Below are 17,441 nucleotides of genomic sequence, written 5' to 3' on the forward strand. Positions count from 1 at the left end.
CAAGTCAATATAATACTAACTTGAAGAATGGGACTAGTTAGATTTTTTTTAGGTAAGATTTAATTTTTAAAATAGAAAGAAATAGTTTTATAAGAAATACTTCAAATAAATACCATGACTTTTTAAAATCATACCTTTGTCTAGAGTTTCTTTTTTTTTTTTTTTTTTAAAGATTTTATTTATTTGACAGAGAGAAATCACAAGTAGGCAGAGAGGCAGGCAGAGAGAGAGAGAGAGAGGAGGAAGCAGGCTCCCTGCTGAGCAGAGAGCCCGATGCGGGACTCGATCCCAGGACCCTGAGATCATGACCTGAGCCGAAGGCAGCGGCTTAACCACTGAGCCACCCAGGCGCCCAGTCTAGAGTTTCTGATGAAGTATTAAACATGTAGAGCTTTTAAGGGTATATATATATATTTTTTTTTAATTTTTAAAGTGAAACTGTATATACACAATTAGAACATCACAAAATTTTTATAAATCAGGTATTTTAATGTAAAGCTTTCAAGACAGCACAAATCAAGTGTTGAATTAAACTGAAGACATGGTTTTACTCTCTGATCATCATTGAAAGACTATTTTAGAAAAAAGCTAACACAAAAACAGGATATTACATAGATTGCTGCTTCTTTTCTAAACACTTCTCAATATCATCAAGCACTTGAACGGCAGCCTTTGGAATTCGAGTCCCAGGACCAAATACATTGGAAACTCCAACTTCAAACAGAAATTCATAATCCTGTTGAAAGAATTTGTTTAATTAATAGAAGAGACAATATTTTTAATTTCAAGGAAATGACACCAGGACAATGAAAGCTGTCCTTTCTTCTTTGTCGCCAATGCCCCCAGCTTTCTCAACTGGTATACCATTTGCATTTGGAGCTGAAAAATTCTTGCTTCCCCAGGACTGCTAATAATAACCCATCTATCACACATTTTCCAAATTACCCCAGTGTGTGACATGTAGTACAAAGCAGTATGACCCACTGACCAAGAACTTCTAAGACCAAAACGATGTAATTTTCTCTTGCCTAAATTTTCACTACTTGTGACTATTTGTGTTAAATTTAGTATCACATTATAGGCTTGAGTTTACTAGGCTATTTATGACCTCTAAGATGTTTTGTCTGTGGTTGGTGAATGGTGATACTTTGAGGGGAGGGGTGTTGTGTTAAATTTTTTAATTTGAATATAGTTGACACAAGGTTACATGGTTTCAGGTTACAACACAGTGCTTCAAGTTTATATATTATGCTGTGTGTATGCATTAAGTGTTGACTGCAACAATTATAAAGGATACTCATATTAATACACATGTGTGTCATTACAGAAAATAATCTTTAGTCTTTAAACTCATAGGGAAAAAGGTATGGAAGACATCAAGGATGTTTTGAGTAATTCAAATATCCAGAGGGTTAATACAACTTTTGTGAAATATATTTCTTAAAAATGTGAGCTTACTTAGATAACAGGCCTGTGTTTTTTCTCAACTCATATTTCAATTCTGATATTTTGTGAAGCCTAATTATTTTGGCTCTTAAATTTAACATCACATCTAAGAGCTTATATATTACAGACTCTAAAACTGCAATACAGATAAAAGTTTCCAAGACAGACAATAAAGAATAAACACCCTTTATATTCCCATATAGTAAACTGTATTTGCAAAAATAATAGGCAAGTATGTTAACAAAAGCAGTTTTGTGTTGACTATAACACCTTAAGTACTGTGTTGTTAGAAAGAATAAATAATATATAGTTTGCTTGCTAGATCTGCATGATTATCAACCTCACAATTTCATATATATATATATATATATATATATATATATATATATGTAGCATATATATATATATATTTGTAGCATCTATCAATTATTTACTTAGAACAATCTCATATACACTTCTATTTTTTTCCCATTCTCAATAAAAAAAGAAAACTTGATATAATTAAAAACTGGATTGGAGAGGGTGGTTGGCTTATGGACATTAGGGAGGGTATGTGCTATGGTGAGTGCTGTTAAGTGTGTAAGCCTGACGATTCAAAGACCTGTACCCCTGGGGCAAATATACATTATATGTTAATTAAAAAAAAACTGGATTGGAAGCAAACCAAATTTATATTTTAACTAATTATTTTAACTGATAGGTAAGATAATACGTGGAAGGTATCCTCCCACCCCATTAATAAATTAACTGACATCACTGATTGTTACCTAGCATTTATTTCTCCTTTTCTAAGATGATCCATATTTTTGTTCAAGAATCCAACTGTTCCCCAATCAGGGGAAATTCAAATTATTGAATTTCCAGAACAAGCTGATTCCATTTATTTCTGATTTAGGATATTTTTGGCTCTAAGAAAACTATGCCCCAATAAAATTAGCTTTAATGAAAAAGAGGTTTTACAAGACCATGTAACTGATACAACTCTGAGTTAAGACAACATCCACGGATGGAAACAAGAACTGAACAAGGTAGTTACTCTGAAACAACAAAAACAAGTGATGCTGACTGGTTATCAAAGGACTCACTTCACTACCATGACAAACAGTGGACACTGTCTGTGTCTAGGGGTTAATAGATGCAACATGTTCACCATTCTTCTCTAGTCTAGCTGTGAGATTTTATTACTTTTATCCTGTTCCTTTTCCATCATTCTTTACTGACTATGAATAAAGTAGATCTCTATCTAGGTTATTAGTTTGCAAGGAGGTAATTCCCTCACAGAAGCTTTGTAAATTGTTAAATCACACAAAGTGAATTACAATATAGCTTGAATAGAAAACAACACTGCCCACTTTTTAAGTAAGATTTACTTAGTAAAATCACCAGGAAATAATTTAGATCAACATCTAAACCAAATTTTTTCTTTAGTAAATGTATACAGTAAGTGGGAACTACATATAAACTAACATTACTCAGGATTCCCATCATAGTACTAGAAAAATACAGGAAATGAACAATACCTGTGGTGGTATCACCCCTCCACACATGACAAGAATATCTGGCCGTCCCAGGGAGTTGAGCTCTTTGATGAGCTCAGGAACTAGGGTTTTATGACCAGCAGCAAGTGTGCTCACACCCACAGCGTGCACATCTGCATCCACAGCCTGCTGGGCCACTTCACGGGGAGTCTAAGCAATCAGAAAGTGAAGAAACAAATCATTATATATTCCAAAGAGTATTTTAAAACTGTTATCTACTTAACTGGCATTCCATGGTTTTTCTCATTAAAAATCTTGAAGTGAGTAAAACTTCATTATTTCATCATTCTCAAATCATAAATCTCAACTCATCCTTGATAAAAAAGACACCATTACTGTCTTTGCTTCTAGCCCTAGAATTTATCGATTAGATTTAAGTTACACCAAATATAGCTCCCCCAAAAAACCTTTAGGATAAGGAATTATCCTTAGGCAAAATATATTATCTCTTCACATTACAGTTTTTGTAAAATACATCTGTTGTCTTATCAACATTTATTGAGTGGTTGAGCAGTACAAGACAACATATCATAGTATCTATGACGAATTAAAAGACTAAACATAAAATTCAATGTGAAAAGTGAATTTTAGGTTTTAAAATAAAATGGGTGGGAAAGAGCGATGTTAGTAAGACAGTACACTAGGAAGCTCAGGACCTCAGTCTCCCATGAAGACATTGAATTGACAGCAACATATGAATCAAAATAACATGAGACTCTAGAAACCAGTTAAGGGGCTAGCTACAAAACCCTGGCAAATACATAAACAAGAGAAGGGATGGTACCAAGAAGGCTGTTCTTCATTATTAACTGGATTTAACCAGTATGCTATACAGAATTATAAAGGATATTTTCAAGTATTCAATTATGAATTGAGTTACCCAAGATCATATTCATTTTCTGCAATGAGTGACATTTGCTTTGATAATTGTCATGTATTTAAATAACTTCATATAAAGGATATCTACAAGCTTCTCATTGTAAATATAATGCAAATTGAGAAATTTGGGGAGGATAAAGTTATCTCAGAAACTGCTGAACAATTATAAGCTCAAAAAAACTATTATCTGAAAATTTCCTAGTTCGGCAATACTTTAGGGCTCATTTCAGTGTGAAAACAAAAGATCCTACGCATCTTGGGAATGAAGCCAAGTTCAAGAAGATCTCTAAGTAAATCACACAGCATACTGCTAAAAAAAAATCAGTCTGTGAAAAATATAACTGATGAGATTAAAACATTTAAGAAAATGTGCATATTCTTGGTATTGATGCATTGACAAATTTAATTGACTTATGCCTGACTGGTCATTCATATCATCCTTGTTACCAAAATTCATTAGATTAAAATTCCATTTAAACAATTCAATTCCATGCTTTATGTTTACACACAAAAAATTGTATTTTATGTTATCAAATACTGAGCATTCTAAAACTTCAAATCTAATTTTTCCTAAATCAAGACACAGAACTGAAGGAAAGTACCTTCATCTACAGGTAAGTGTTTTTTTTTTTTTTTTAATGACAAAGTATTATGTTAACAAAGTTGGTGATATTAAAAGGTATACTATATTTTTATAGACGGCATGTAAAGGAGAAATAAACTTGCAGTTCATTGAAAAATTCTTTTAAGTGCCAAAGAATGACACCAATTGTTTTTAATTACTTTCATTTTATAAAAAAAATATTTCCTGAAAGCTAATTACTAAATATCAGGAATGTATTATATTTGGTCATTATTTAAAACAAACAAAGGGGCACCTGAGAGGCCCAGTCAGTTAAATGTTGGACTCTTGATTTCAGCTCAGATCATGATCTCAGGGTCCTGGGATCAAGGCCCGCATCAGGCTCCCCGCTTAGCAGGACATCTGCTTGGCTCTCTCTCCACCTGTCCCTCCCTCCTTTCTCTTTCTCCCGCTCTTGAAAACAAACAAACAAAAATCTAAAGTAAAAGCATAGTAGAATGTAAGTAAAAAACTAGAATGGGAAAGTATTCAACTCAAAGGATGAAAGCAATCTAAATATATGTATTTATTTAATCTAAAATATATTTGAGGTTCTTAACAAAACCTAGCTTAAATGTATTTATGAATTTACCTACCAACACAGTTCAAAGATGTTATCTCCAGAAGTTCAGGCTAGTGCTTCATAGTGAAAACTTCTTCTAGACTTTCTATAGTAATATTTAAAAATTCATCATTGAACACTACATCAAAAACTAATGATTTTTTTTTTTTTATGTTTGCTAACATAAATAAATAAATAAATAAATTCAAAAAGGGAAGATCTTACAGATTCTACAGAGTATGGGCCTCTTCAGAAAGGCTTACCTCTTTGCTGGTAAAAACGCAATGAATACTCTTCAGGCTTCACCTTAGTTGACCCATCCACAGTGTGGAGCAACAGTACTTCCTTTTCCCTGAAACTCTCCTTCTTCCTCAGTTTTTATCTCACTCCACACCCCATTCCCTTTCCCTCCTCTGCTACGTCCTCCCCTTTTCCCTTTTGGTGTTCAAGTTCTCATCTTGTGATATACATTTCTGATGGGAAGTTACACCAGTTTTCATGGTTTTAAGTACCATTTACACATTGTAAGTCTCAAAATCTTATTTATAATGGAGACCTCTCTTCTATGCTCCAGACATGCATATCCAACCTATATGGTCATCTTTATCTGAATGTTCCATAAGCTGGTTCTCTCCTGCCTGCCTCCTTATCTGTAAATAGCCCCTTCTTTAAATTTTCTTCACAATCCTAGCTAACTTCCACTAAGACCCTGATACTGCCTTGGTTAAGGCCTGCCTTGCTTCTCACTCCGATTTACTGAATATCTTAACTGGGCTCCTTGCATTTAGTCACGGCTCCTCTCAATCCACTTCAGAAAGTGATTTTCCTGGAAAGTGAGCTTTCTAAAGTATACATTTGATTGTCACTCTGCCTAAACACCTTTGGGATATGTTCTAACTTCTTAGAATGGCACATATAAAGCTATTCATCATAATCTACATACCATCCCATGCTCTGTATTCTAATTGCACTGAACTTCTTACAGTCACTTGAAGGCATCATGTCTTCATGACTCTGTACCACTGTACCTCTGTCCCTCTGCCCAAGCCAACCTTTCTTAGCATGCCCTTCCCTGCCTTGCTTTCCAGGCTTCCAGAAGGCACAGCTCAACCATAAGTTCCTAGAATATTTGGACAAGTTCCTTGTTCAAACCTTAATTACATTATTATTCTGCTGTGATTACTGGTAAGTAAATCTTTCTGTTAGGAGTCTGCAACCTCCCTGAAGACAAAAATTATATCTTACTCAACTGAAAACATAGCATTTGGTAGATGATCAAGAAGTATATAGTAGATAAAGCTTTTAATATGAAACTTATTACAATGTACTCAACCAAAGATATTTTGTAGGGAATGATTATTATACCACTCTATAGAGAATTTCAGTTTCATTTACTTCCAACAAATTATTACTCTGCTGGACTAAATATTCTGTGATTAAGTAAAATACTACTAGAGAGTAATAAGAAGAGAAAATCTAATTATGAACTGACCCTCTCACTCTAATGCTTGATTTCTCTTTCAAAACACTTCCCACCAATCCATTGTGGGTTATGTTTCCCTCAAATTATTAGTCAAATCTCAAAAGAATAAGATTTTTCAAAGTAACCTTCAGTCTCAGACACCTAACAATTTTAGTTACTAATTTTTACAAAGTCAAGTCTGAGATACAAGTACATTAACATAAATTACATTACTTTCCTATTTCTGTCATAATTAACTGGATTATATGCATTCAAAAATAAATCTGGGAATCTGCTGAACTCATTTTCTTCTTTAACAACTTAAAAAACATCATCATGGTCTATCATCTTATCATTATTTTTTCTAAATATAAGTGATTTATGACATTCTTTTGAAATTCTCCCAGCAATTTTCAGTACCTGAAAAAGAGGACCTATGTCCACATCAAAACCAAGATCAGCAAATCCTGTAGCGATAACTTTTGCTCCTCTGTCATGTCCATCTTGTCCCATTTTAGCCACAAGAAGACGAGGTCTGCGACCTTCACGATCCTTGAATTTATTTACCCTAAGAACATTTCAAAATACAGCAGTTATTAAAAGTAATAATAAAATAAATTTATATATTGTTAATTGTCCAAAGATAAGATATAAGAACTATAATTTATTCACAGCAAATCCTTCAAGTTTATTTAAAAATTTTTTTTGAATCTGTTTACTCATATTTTGTGAAGATCTCTATTTTAAATTGAGAATTCCATTAAAGCTTGGGTATGCTTAACACATTTCCCTTAGAGGAAAATCTGCAAGATGGCACAACCAATAAGCCCGTAACACCTGAGAACATCACAGTGAAGCAAGATGAGGAAACGACAACTTTTCACCTTCGTAAGCCAGTCTCCAGAGTATAATATGCATAAATATTTAAATATAACCTAAAAGGTAGCTTTCAGAGATTTTTATACAAATGTGAATCACTGGTTGCTTTGAACTGTCTGTATCTCACCTACTCATCACAAGTGTGAACTTCTCCAAGTTGACTGCAATGTGGTACTTTCAAATGACATATAGTCAAAATATCTGTCTGCTTAAATCAATAAATTCATACCCCATATGAAAAAGTACTACATTTGTTTTTATTAAAAGAAAAAAAGTTTCATTTTGATGACTTTCACCTTAGATGTTTTGATATTTATCTCATAACTAGTAATACAAAAAGAGGGAAATTACAAAGGTTGAGAAAAAAATTAGGAAGCTACATTTACACCTTGAAACTATGACCAATTTCTATTAATTTATATTTCCTAATCATGTTTGACAGTACTATTTACTGTCAGTTCAGAGAGTTTGATTTTAATTTATGCATAGATGGCAACCAAATACTTATTTTCAAATAGGAAATTATTTTATAATAATTTAAACAATTAAACAGTTTGAATAAACTTAGGAAAATATGAAAGTATACTATAATAAGGAGACTGAAATATAACCACCAGGGGATATGAAGCAGTATCAATGCTAGTTAAAAAAAACATTTGATTTAAACGAGAAACTCCTAATGGGAACTATGATGAAAATTTAAAATATTATATTAGTAAAACTACAGACTAATAGGAAAGTCAGTTCAAATATTTTCCAAATGGTATGTGACAAAAATAGGTCCAAATTTGATTCATAAGGATTATGTTAACAGAAAAGACATTCTGGTGAAAGAAATCTCACATATTACCTCTTGACAGCATATGATATCTCTTTACTTTCTCCAAATTCCTGGCGATAGGCTCCACTCACCATACGATCATTAGCTTTATGTTCACCAAACACCTTTTTCATAGCATCTGTGATTTCTCCAACTGTACATCTAAAATATTAAAATAATAAAATAGAGGTTTTATTAACATCATCATTTGAGATAAAAATATTTACTTAAGCCCCCATGTTGCATCCCCACTTCCTCATATCAGGGAGATCATATGATAGTTGTCTTTCTCTGCTTGACTTATTTCACTAAGCATGATACGCTCTAGTTCCATCCATGTTGTCGCAAATGGCAAGATTTCATTTCTTTTGACGGCTGCATAGTATTCCATTGTGTATATATACCACATCTTCTTGATCCATTCATCTGTTGATGGACATCTAGGTTCTTTCCATAGTTTGGCTATTGGGGGGAGGGGGTTTGGGAGAAGGGGTTGGGATTATGGACATTGGGGAGGGTATGTGCTTTGGTGAGTGCTGTGAAGTGTGTAAACCTGGTGATTCACAGACCTGTACCCCTGGGGATAAAAATATATGTTTATAAAAAATAAAAAAATTTAAAAAAAAAACCTGAAAAAAAAATATTTACTTAAATATTCAATATAATTAGACATACATTATTACCTAAGTAAAATATATGCTACCAAAAATCTTACAGTATTCATCTTTCTCTGACCGACTTATTTTACTTGGAGTATTTTTTTACTGCATTGATGAAAGCATCTTTCCTCAGAATACTAATGAAAAATGATTCAGGATGCCTTTATACACAATACTCTTTTTAACATTTGTTAACTAAAAAATAACGGAATGACTTAAAAAACTATAAGTAGATAAGCATGAATAATTTATCACCTAACAATACAAATAGGCAGAGGGAGCAAGATTCCCACTGATACTTTTTTCTTTCTTTTTTCTTTGAGAGAGAGCGAGCGAGCAAGCAAGCAAGGCCTAGGGCAGGGGGAGAGAGAGAATCTTTTTTTTTTTTTTTAAAGATTTATTTATTTATTTGACACACAGAAATCACAAGATCACAAGGAGGCAGAGAGGCAGGCAGAGAGAGGAGGAAGCAGGCTCCCCACTGAATAGAGAGCCCGATGTGGGGCTCGATCCCAGGACCCTGGGATCATGACCTGAGCCAAAGGCAGAGGCTTTAACCCACTGAGCCACCCAGGTGCCCCGGGAGAGAGAGAATCTTAAGCAGGCTCCACATCCAGTGTGGAGCCCAATGCAGAGTCTAATCTCACAACCCTGATATCATGGCCTGAATTGAAATCAAGAGTCAGATGCTTAACTGCCCAGAGGCCCCCTCCTGCTGATACATTTTGATAGAAAGTAAGTTTTTTAGCATATTCCATCCATTGTTTACTAATTCATTCAACAATTACTGAGTGCCTAATATGGGAAAAGCATGGTAAGTGCTAGACATATGATGATAAATAAGACTTGGAGGGGGAGATACTGCTCTTACAGAGCTCATCATCTAGTCAGGGGACACAAACAATACACATGCACACAAATGAATGAATAAGAATTTCATGTGATAATAAGCACTATGAACACACTGGAACAGGTGAAATGGGATCTCTGGGAAAGCTAAAGATACTGAAGACATGAATATTTAACTTTAGAACTAAGACCTAAATGATGAGAAGGAGAAACTCAAGGGAGCATAAGGGGGAAAACCGTTTGAAAAAGAAAGTACTAAATGCAGAGGTTCTGAGAGTTAGAAAAACATGCTCTTTGTTCTAAAACTAGAACAAGGACACTGGGGACACAGCCTAATGAAGGAAGTAGAATAAGGTGAGGCCAAGGAAATATGCCAGATTCGTATCTTACACAATCTTGGAGGCCATGGTAAGATTAGGTTTTAATTTAAAAGGCATGAAAGACCATTAGAGGACTGTAAGCAGGGAAGTTTTTTTTTTTTATTTCTTATAAGAAATAAAAACTGTAAAACAAATAAACAAATCCAACCCACATACTATTTATTCTACCCCTTAAGCACTTAAAACAACATATTAAAAAGAAAAGGTTATTGTATTAAGCAATAAATAAAAAAAGCAAAAATAATTCACTTAGTGACATTATGTATTGGGAGAAAATTTTCTGTGGCTTATTTGCTTTTCTGCATGTCCTATGAGACAAAGCACTGATTGCCCTTTATTTTTGACTGTCTATTCAAAGTTAACTACACAGTGAATAGCTTTGGAAGACAGAGAAGCCTTGTCAACCTCTGAACAAAGAGTAGGTTTGTTTACTGTCAAAAATAAAAATGTTTCCCTATATTTGAAAGTACATTAAACTTCTCAATCTACAAATAAGTGACATGGGTTCATTACAATAGCTTAAAATGTCCCAAGCCATAGGGAAATTAAAGTATTAATATACTTTATTAATACACTAATATAATATATAATGTAATAATAATATAAATATTAATAATAAATAAATATAAAATATATTTAAATATATAATATATAAGTACATAAATATATAAAAATAAACATATAAATACATACAATATATTTAAATATATACAATATAAAATAATAAATATAAAATAATATAATATAATAATAATATGCTAATAAAGTTTTAACATACTCTCCACCCACCCTAGTGGGAGTGGTGAAGGAGGCTTAATGAGTTTTTCCTCTGAAGGGCTTCAGAGAGTTTTTCTGTAATTTCTTACTGCAAATCTTGAAAGGCTGGCTCATCTTTTCTCAACTATAATTCTTCTGACCCTTTCCCAAACCTTGTTAGAAAGATGTAATAACCAGTGTAAACAGAAATTTCAGCCAGCTGCATGGATACATTAATGAACTCTAATATAGGACCTATTCAATGATTTTTAATACATCTTTAAGAGCTCCACATGCCTACAGGACAGTGGCACTTAGAGTATCACGAATAGCACTCTATCTGCTCAAACCCTGGTGATATCCAAATACTGTACATGAATAAAATGTCTTCGGGAACCCCACTGTTTGGCTAGCCGGCTGCCTGGCTGCACTATGTCCTGCACCACACTGTGGAGCATGGGTTCCTAGGGCTCTCAGCATGCCACCTTTCACCTAGAGAGGGAAAGGGGAGAGCTTAAGCATGTTTCCTGCTCAGAAAGGTTTCATGATGCCCTAGGTGAAGAACATATGTAGGTCATTTATAATTCATTACCATATAGCTGCTAAAATAACAGACCTCCAGCTTTTCTCTGGAGATGGGAAATGAGCACATGTACCTGAACAGTTCTCACTACCTTATTTTGCTAGTAACAGAATTTGACAAAAATCAATCACTTTTGCTGTTTTGTTCATATATTTGCAGAAATACTTAGATCTACATTAGGTAGTTACTAGTGACCTGAGGGTATTTTCCCTTGTAAGATGGACTTTCTCAAAACAAGATGACTTCATACTTGATATATTTTAAAAGTTAATGTTTCATTTTTAAATTTTAAGGAGAGTTAAGCCTCTTAATGTTTACATGCTTAAAAAAAGACATGAATATTGTAAGTACGCTGATATTTAAGAAAAATAAAAACTAGCTTCGAGTTTCCAATATACTCATTTAGGCTCACATGATTTATACGATCAACCTTTCATTTAAGCACACTTTGAGTAGCAGGTCAACTTCTGGTATTTGGCAATCTCCAAACTTAAACACCCTCACCTTGCACGAGTTGCTTCCACTGCAAGAGCCAGAATATTCCCATCTCCACTGGCAGCACATTCAGTCAGTGCAGCAAGGCACCGTTCAGCCAAATCTTGATCCCTGCTGGATTTGACCTTAATAAAAAGGTCAAGAAAAGGGACAATGTTCATGAATAGAGAATAAAAGAGAGATCAGGAAATCAGACACTGATACTACATCACACAGAAATTGTTCCATAATCCTAAACGCAAAAACAAAAGGAAAAAAAAGGAGAGAATAGTATGTATCCTAGGACTGATACTCATTCAATGCATTCATTCACTCATTCAATAAACATTTAAGGATTTCCTAAAATAATACTGAATTCTGCATAATCCTGATAAATCAGAAACAAGTAGGGCAATAAAAAATAATAGTGGTGACTCTACTTAGGCTCTACTTATGTAACAAGACATCAAAAACAAGTAGATGTTTTACATGCATAATTTCAAAGACACACTACAGAGTAAGAGTCACAAGGAAGAAAAAATGATAATAATAGATTACAACTTAGAGAATACTTCAGTTATATGTTGTTTTCCTTTGTTAATTAACAAATATATTGGTAATAATATGTATGTATATGGTTTTTCTTTACTTAAAAATAACCCAAAGAGGAACGCCTAGGTGGCTCAGTCAGTTAAGCATCGGACTCTTGATCTCAGCTCAGATCTTAATCTCTGGGTTGTGAGTTTAAGTCCCAAGTTGGGCTTAAAAAATAAAAATTAAAATAATCCAAAAAGAGAGAAAAAAAAGACAAGAGACAGTGAGAAATACTGCAGGAGACAAAAAGACAATGAAAAGCATGGTAAAAAACTTTTCCTCTCAGGTCTTGCTCTACCTTACTCTACCAACAACCTGCCTAAACAAAGTTATCTAAAATCCAATTTCTTACAAGATTACACCATTTATAAAAGAGTCTAAAATATGATACTGCTCAAGATGCTACTAAAATTATATAATATGTATAAGCAGAAGTGGACCAGAAATCTTATACTAAGGGCAAGGAAAAAACCCAACTCCATTATCACTATTGAATTTCTCTCTTGCCTGAAATAAAGTTTAACATCATTTATGGCAAAATGAACTCTCAAGCAGTGAGGTGCAGAGTTAATAAAAGCCTAAAGTATAAGAGAGGACAAAAGGAGTTTTCCAAATATAATAAAGGTTGAGATTTTTGTGATGACTGAAAATAACATGCTACACCCTAAAAAGGACATTGTAAAAAGCATGACAAAAAATGAGAGAGGAGTCCTTATCTCCTCATTAAGGGTGAAATGGAAATAATTTCATTAAACATCTGCCATTAAAAAAAGAAAAGAAAGGTGATGGTTGTGCATTCAGTCTAACCAAACAAACTCTTAGACTCCTAAAGAACATCTAAACTGAGGGAAAAAAAAAGTCAGATCTTAAACTACCACAGGGAAAGTAAACCAATGAAAACCATTAAAGATCGCTAAATAATGTCAAATTCCTTACCTTAGAAATAACAGTAATTATAAAAGCCAAAGATTAAGAGACCACAGTAGCTTCTCACAATAGAAATATATATTACGACTATAAGAATATGTTTCATCTTAGCATTTCATATACTTTGATTCATCTTGGCAAGAAATCAGAAATAAAATTAATACTCTAGTTTCAATCAAAATAAATGTTTCATTTATAAACTGTATCTTACTAAAGCACCATTAAAATATATTTGAGTTAAAAAAAAAAAAAAACAGAAAAAAAATGATACTTTCATAGTAGTATCAGAAACCATGGTCTGGTGGAAACAAATTACAGTGAAAAGTCCTGGGTTCAGATACTCGGAACTTAATTTTGTTTTTAACAGTGAGTGAGTATCATAATCATTTAAGCCTTTGTTTTAATCTGTAAATAATGGCAGGTATTATTATTAGAGTGATTTTTAATAACAATATGTAAGTTTCACAGATGCAGTTGTCATGATTTAAAACATGAATGTTTGGTGTCAACAGACAGATTTGAGTCTTGGCTGTTCAATTATTTACTCCTAGTAAGTTTCTTAATCTCCCTTATCTTTAATTTCCTTAACTTCAAAATGTTGGGATATAATACACACCTCATGTGGTTGTTACAAGGATTAAGCAAGACAATGTAAGTGCTTACACAGTGCCCAGAAGACAGAAAGCACTCAAAAAATGATAGCTATTATTACCTTCTTGAGTTTTTCAATCTGTTTGTTACGCACTGAAGTATTATCAATCGCCAGAACTTCCACAGATTCTTCTTTTTCCAATTGGTACTTATTTACTCCAACAATTATTTCAGAACCTATTAATTTTCCAGAGGAAAATAACATATAGATTCTATTCATAAATAATTGCCTAATAGTAATGCTCTGATCATCACATACTTTTCTTATAAGCTTAATATTTTTAAGTAGTATTCTTAAATCTTTTTAAAATTTTATTCATTTATTTAAAAGAGAGAGTGAGTGAGAGAAGAGAATGAGCAGAGGGAAAGGGGAAAGCAGACTCTCCTGCTGAGCAGGGAGCCCTATGTGGGGCTCAATCCCAGGACCCTGGGATCATAACCTGAGCCAAAGACAGTCACTTCACTGATTGAGCCACCCAGAAGAGTCAGTATTCTTAAATCTTAATGAAACTTCAATATACATCAGTAAAGCAAATCCCAATAAAACGGGGGTGAAAGGGGAAAGAACAGATAAGTAACAGAATCTCTGTAAGGAAGGACTTTTATTATGCTCCTACATTATATGCTTCCCCCAGAGCTTCTGATAAACCCTCTTTTAACATTACAAAATTAAAATAATAATAGCAGCTACATCAAGATTTTTAAGGAAGAGGATTAACATTCAATAGCATTTCAAAGTTTTCTTGAATTCTTTTACAGCCAATCACTTTTAACAAAAAGTACTTTTAAAATTTGTAAGTAATAAACCAGAATTAAAAAGATATTTCCTTAACACAGTAAAAAATATATTTAGCCTCAAACTATCAGATTATTACTGTATCTAAAGACATCCTGCCACCCACCCCGTCCTCATATTTCCTTTGTAGAACTCACCACAATTTATAATTATCTTGTTTATTTGTTTACCTGTTCTTTTTCTCTCTTACTAGAAATGTAAGCTCTGAGGGTGGAGAGAGCATATTTGACCTATTCACAGGTGTAAGCACAGTGCCTCAAATGCTAAATACTAAAAGTGTTGACTGACTGAATGAGTAAATAAATACTACAATGCAAAGCACAATGACCAATAATAATACCATCTTTAAAATGCTGTAGATACCCACCTACACACGTCTATATACACAATGGGCATACCTCCACACATACTCTACATATGCTTACCTGTGTGCACCCACGCATGCAAAAATAAAACAGGGAGAGAGATGGATGGATGGATAGAAAGACAGACTCAGATGAGTCTCAGATGAGAAACATTCTACCCAAGTTTCATTTTTCCATTATCTTTGTTTTATAACTCACATGTGTTTTCTTCAAATAGAAATTAATATTTCTTTTTAAACATTGGATTTCACACATAAACATTTTCATTTTATCTTACCAGAATCTATTCTCGCTTGCCTTCGGGCAGCACATTCTTCAATTCGAAGTTTAGGTATTCCTTCTGCTACAGCTTTGGCCATTCCACCCATCTCTTCAATTTCATCAATGAGCTAATAAGAAAAATAGATTAATAAAACTGGAAAAGAATATAAAGATATTTTTATAAACTATACAAATTAGTTATGTCACATAAATACTAATATTAATAAAGTAATAAGCTATTTTAGTGGCAAGTTTAATGCTTTGTAAGAAAAGAATCAAGTAGACTTCAAGAGCATTAATTAGAAATCCTACAACAGTTAGGGGTGCCTGGCTGGCTCAGTCGAGGAGAGCAGGCACCTCTTGATCTCAGGTTTGTGAGTTTAAGCCCCATGTTGGGTGTAGAGTTTTCTTAAATGAATAAATAAAAACTAAAAAAAAAAAAAAAAAAAAAAAAAAAAGAAAAGAAAAAGAAATTCTACAGAGTTAACAATACACTATTATGTATTTAAAAGTTGCTAAGAAAGATCTTTTTTTTTAAGACTTTATTTACTTATTTGACAGAGAGAGATCACAAGTAGGCAGAGAGGCAGGCAGAGAGAGAGGGGGAAGCAGGCTCCCTGCCAAGCAGACAGCCTGATGTGGGGCTCGATCCTAGGACCCCAGGATCATGACCTGAACTGAAGGCAGAGGCTTTAACCCATTGAGCCACCCAGGCGCCCCAAGAAAGCAGATCTTAAGAAGTCTTATCACAAGGAGAAAAAATTCGTAATAGGCATGGATACTAACTAAACTTATTCTGGTAATCATTTCACAATTCATACATATATCAAATCATCATGTTGTGTATCTTAACCTAACACAATGTTATATGTCAGTTATATCTCAATTAAAAAAAGAAATTATGTACTTAAAGCTACTTGAAAAGAAAACAGAAAAACTAAGATGTAGATTCTGGAAAACCTCACTCAAGTCTTGGGAGAAAACTAAAAATAACAGCAATTCTCTCATCTTTATTTTTAGTCACATAAGTAAATAGATTCTTGGTCACATAAATAAGTATTCTTTAAAAAGTATATTTCAAAATGCAGTTTTATTTTTTATTTGAGCAGCAGAATAATGATGTAACTCCATCTTATTGATACCAGGGAAGATCTAAACTTTTAATTACAGCCTCATATATACATATATATGTATTTATGAGATGGTGGGAAAATGAATGGTGGAAGGGTATGTGACTTTGCAGAAAGGAACAAAGTTAATTTTTTTTTTTTTTCTGAAGAAGTCAAGAAATAAGAATTCATGTTGGATATAAAAGAGGCCAAACGTAAGATAGGAGGCTAAAAAGATGGGGGATTACTTTAGAATTTGCAACTACCCCTCTCCCATTCAGTCAAGAGACCCAAAGTTTAGTGCTTGAAGAATATGGACCAAAGTTTACTTCTGCAGAAATGCAATGGGCTATATCAAACACCAAGTACAGAAAGAGGCATGGGTAAGATGTCTTGTTGAAATAAAAACCTGCATTCTGAATAATAACACTAAAGACAAAGGCACACAGAGAAAATAGACAATATAGGATATAGAAGGAAACTTCAAAAAAGTAATTAATATCCTCAGAAATAATCAGATTCTGTATTAATGAAACAAGTAGTATAATATACAAGGAAGAAAACACAAAAACAAAAATGAGCTTTTGAAAATTACAAATATGATCTATGAATTTTAAAGTAAATAGAAATTTAAAGTTGATGACTCCTAGAAAACAAAACAGAATCTCATGGATAAGTTATAGAGCAGAGAGGAACACCAGGGTACCTAAGGAAGTCCTTACCCAACAACTATGAGTTCTAGAAAGAGAAACCACAGAAAACTGGCAGGGGGGAAATTATCAAAAAAGTAATACAAGACAATTTCTTAGGGCTAAGATAACATGAAAAA

At 33.4% G+C, this 17,441-nt stretch overlaps 1 protein-coding gene across 2 annotated transcripts in view; it reads right to left on the reverse strand.

Moving 5' to 3' along the window:
* Positions 1-468: 468 nt before the first annotated feature.
* The window catches only part of MMUT (methylmalonyl-CoA mutase), a 31,316-nt gene continuing 14,343 nt past the window's right edge, over positions 469-17,441 (reverse strand). For both annotated transcript variants that reach the window (XM_082729735.1, XM_082729734.1), the window contains exons 7-13: positions 15,520-15,631; positions 14,143-14,258; positions 11,940-12,055; positions 8,239-8,370; positions 6,930-7,077; positions 2,967-3,134; positions 469-736 (exon numbers count right to left, since the gene is read on the reverse strand). In XM_082729735.1, coding sequence (XP_082585861.1) covers positions 608-736; positions 2,967-3,134; positions 6,930-7,077; positions 8,239-8,370; positions 11,940-12,055; positions 14,143-14,258; positions 15,520-15,631 — 921 coding nt within the window. In that variant the 3' untranslated portion in view covers positions 469-607. The remainder of the gene's footprint in view (positions 737-2,966; positions 3,135-6,929; positions 7,078-8,238; positions 8,371-11,939; positions 12,056-14,142; positions 14,259-15,519; positions 15,632-17,441) is intronic.

This window comes from Mustela nivalis (genome assembly GCF_964662115.1).
Source record: "Mustela nivalis genome assembly, chromosome: 5".
Taxonomy (NCBI): Eukaryota; Metazoa; Chordata; class Mammalia; order Carnivora; family Mustelidae; genus Mustela; species Mustela nivalis.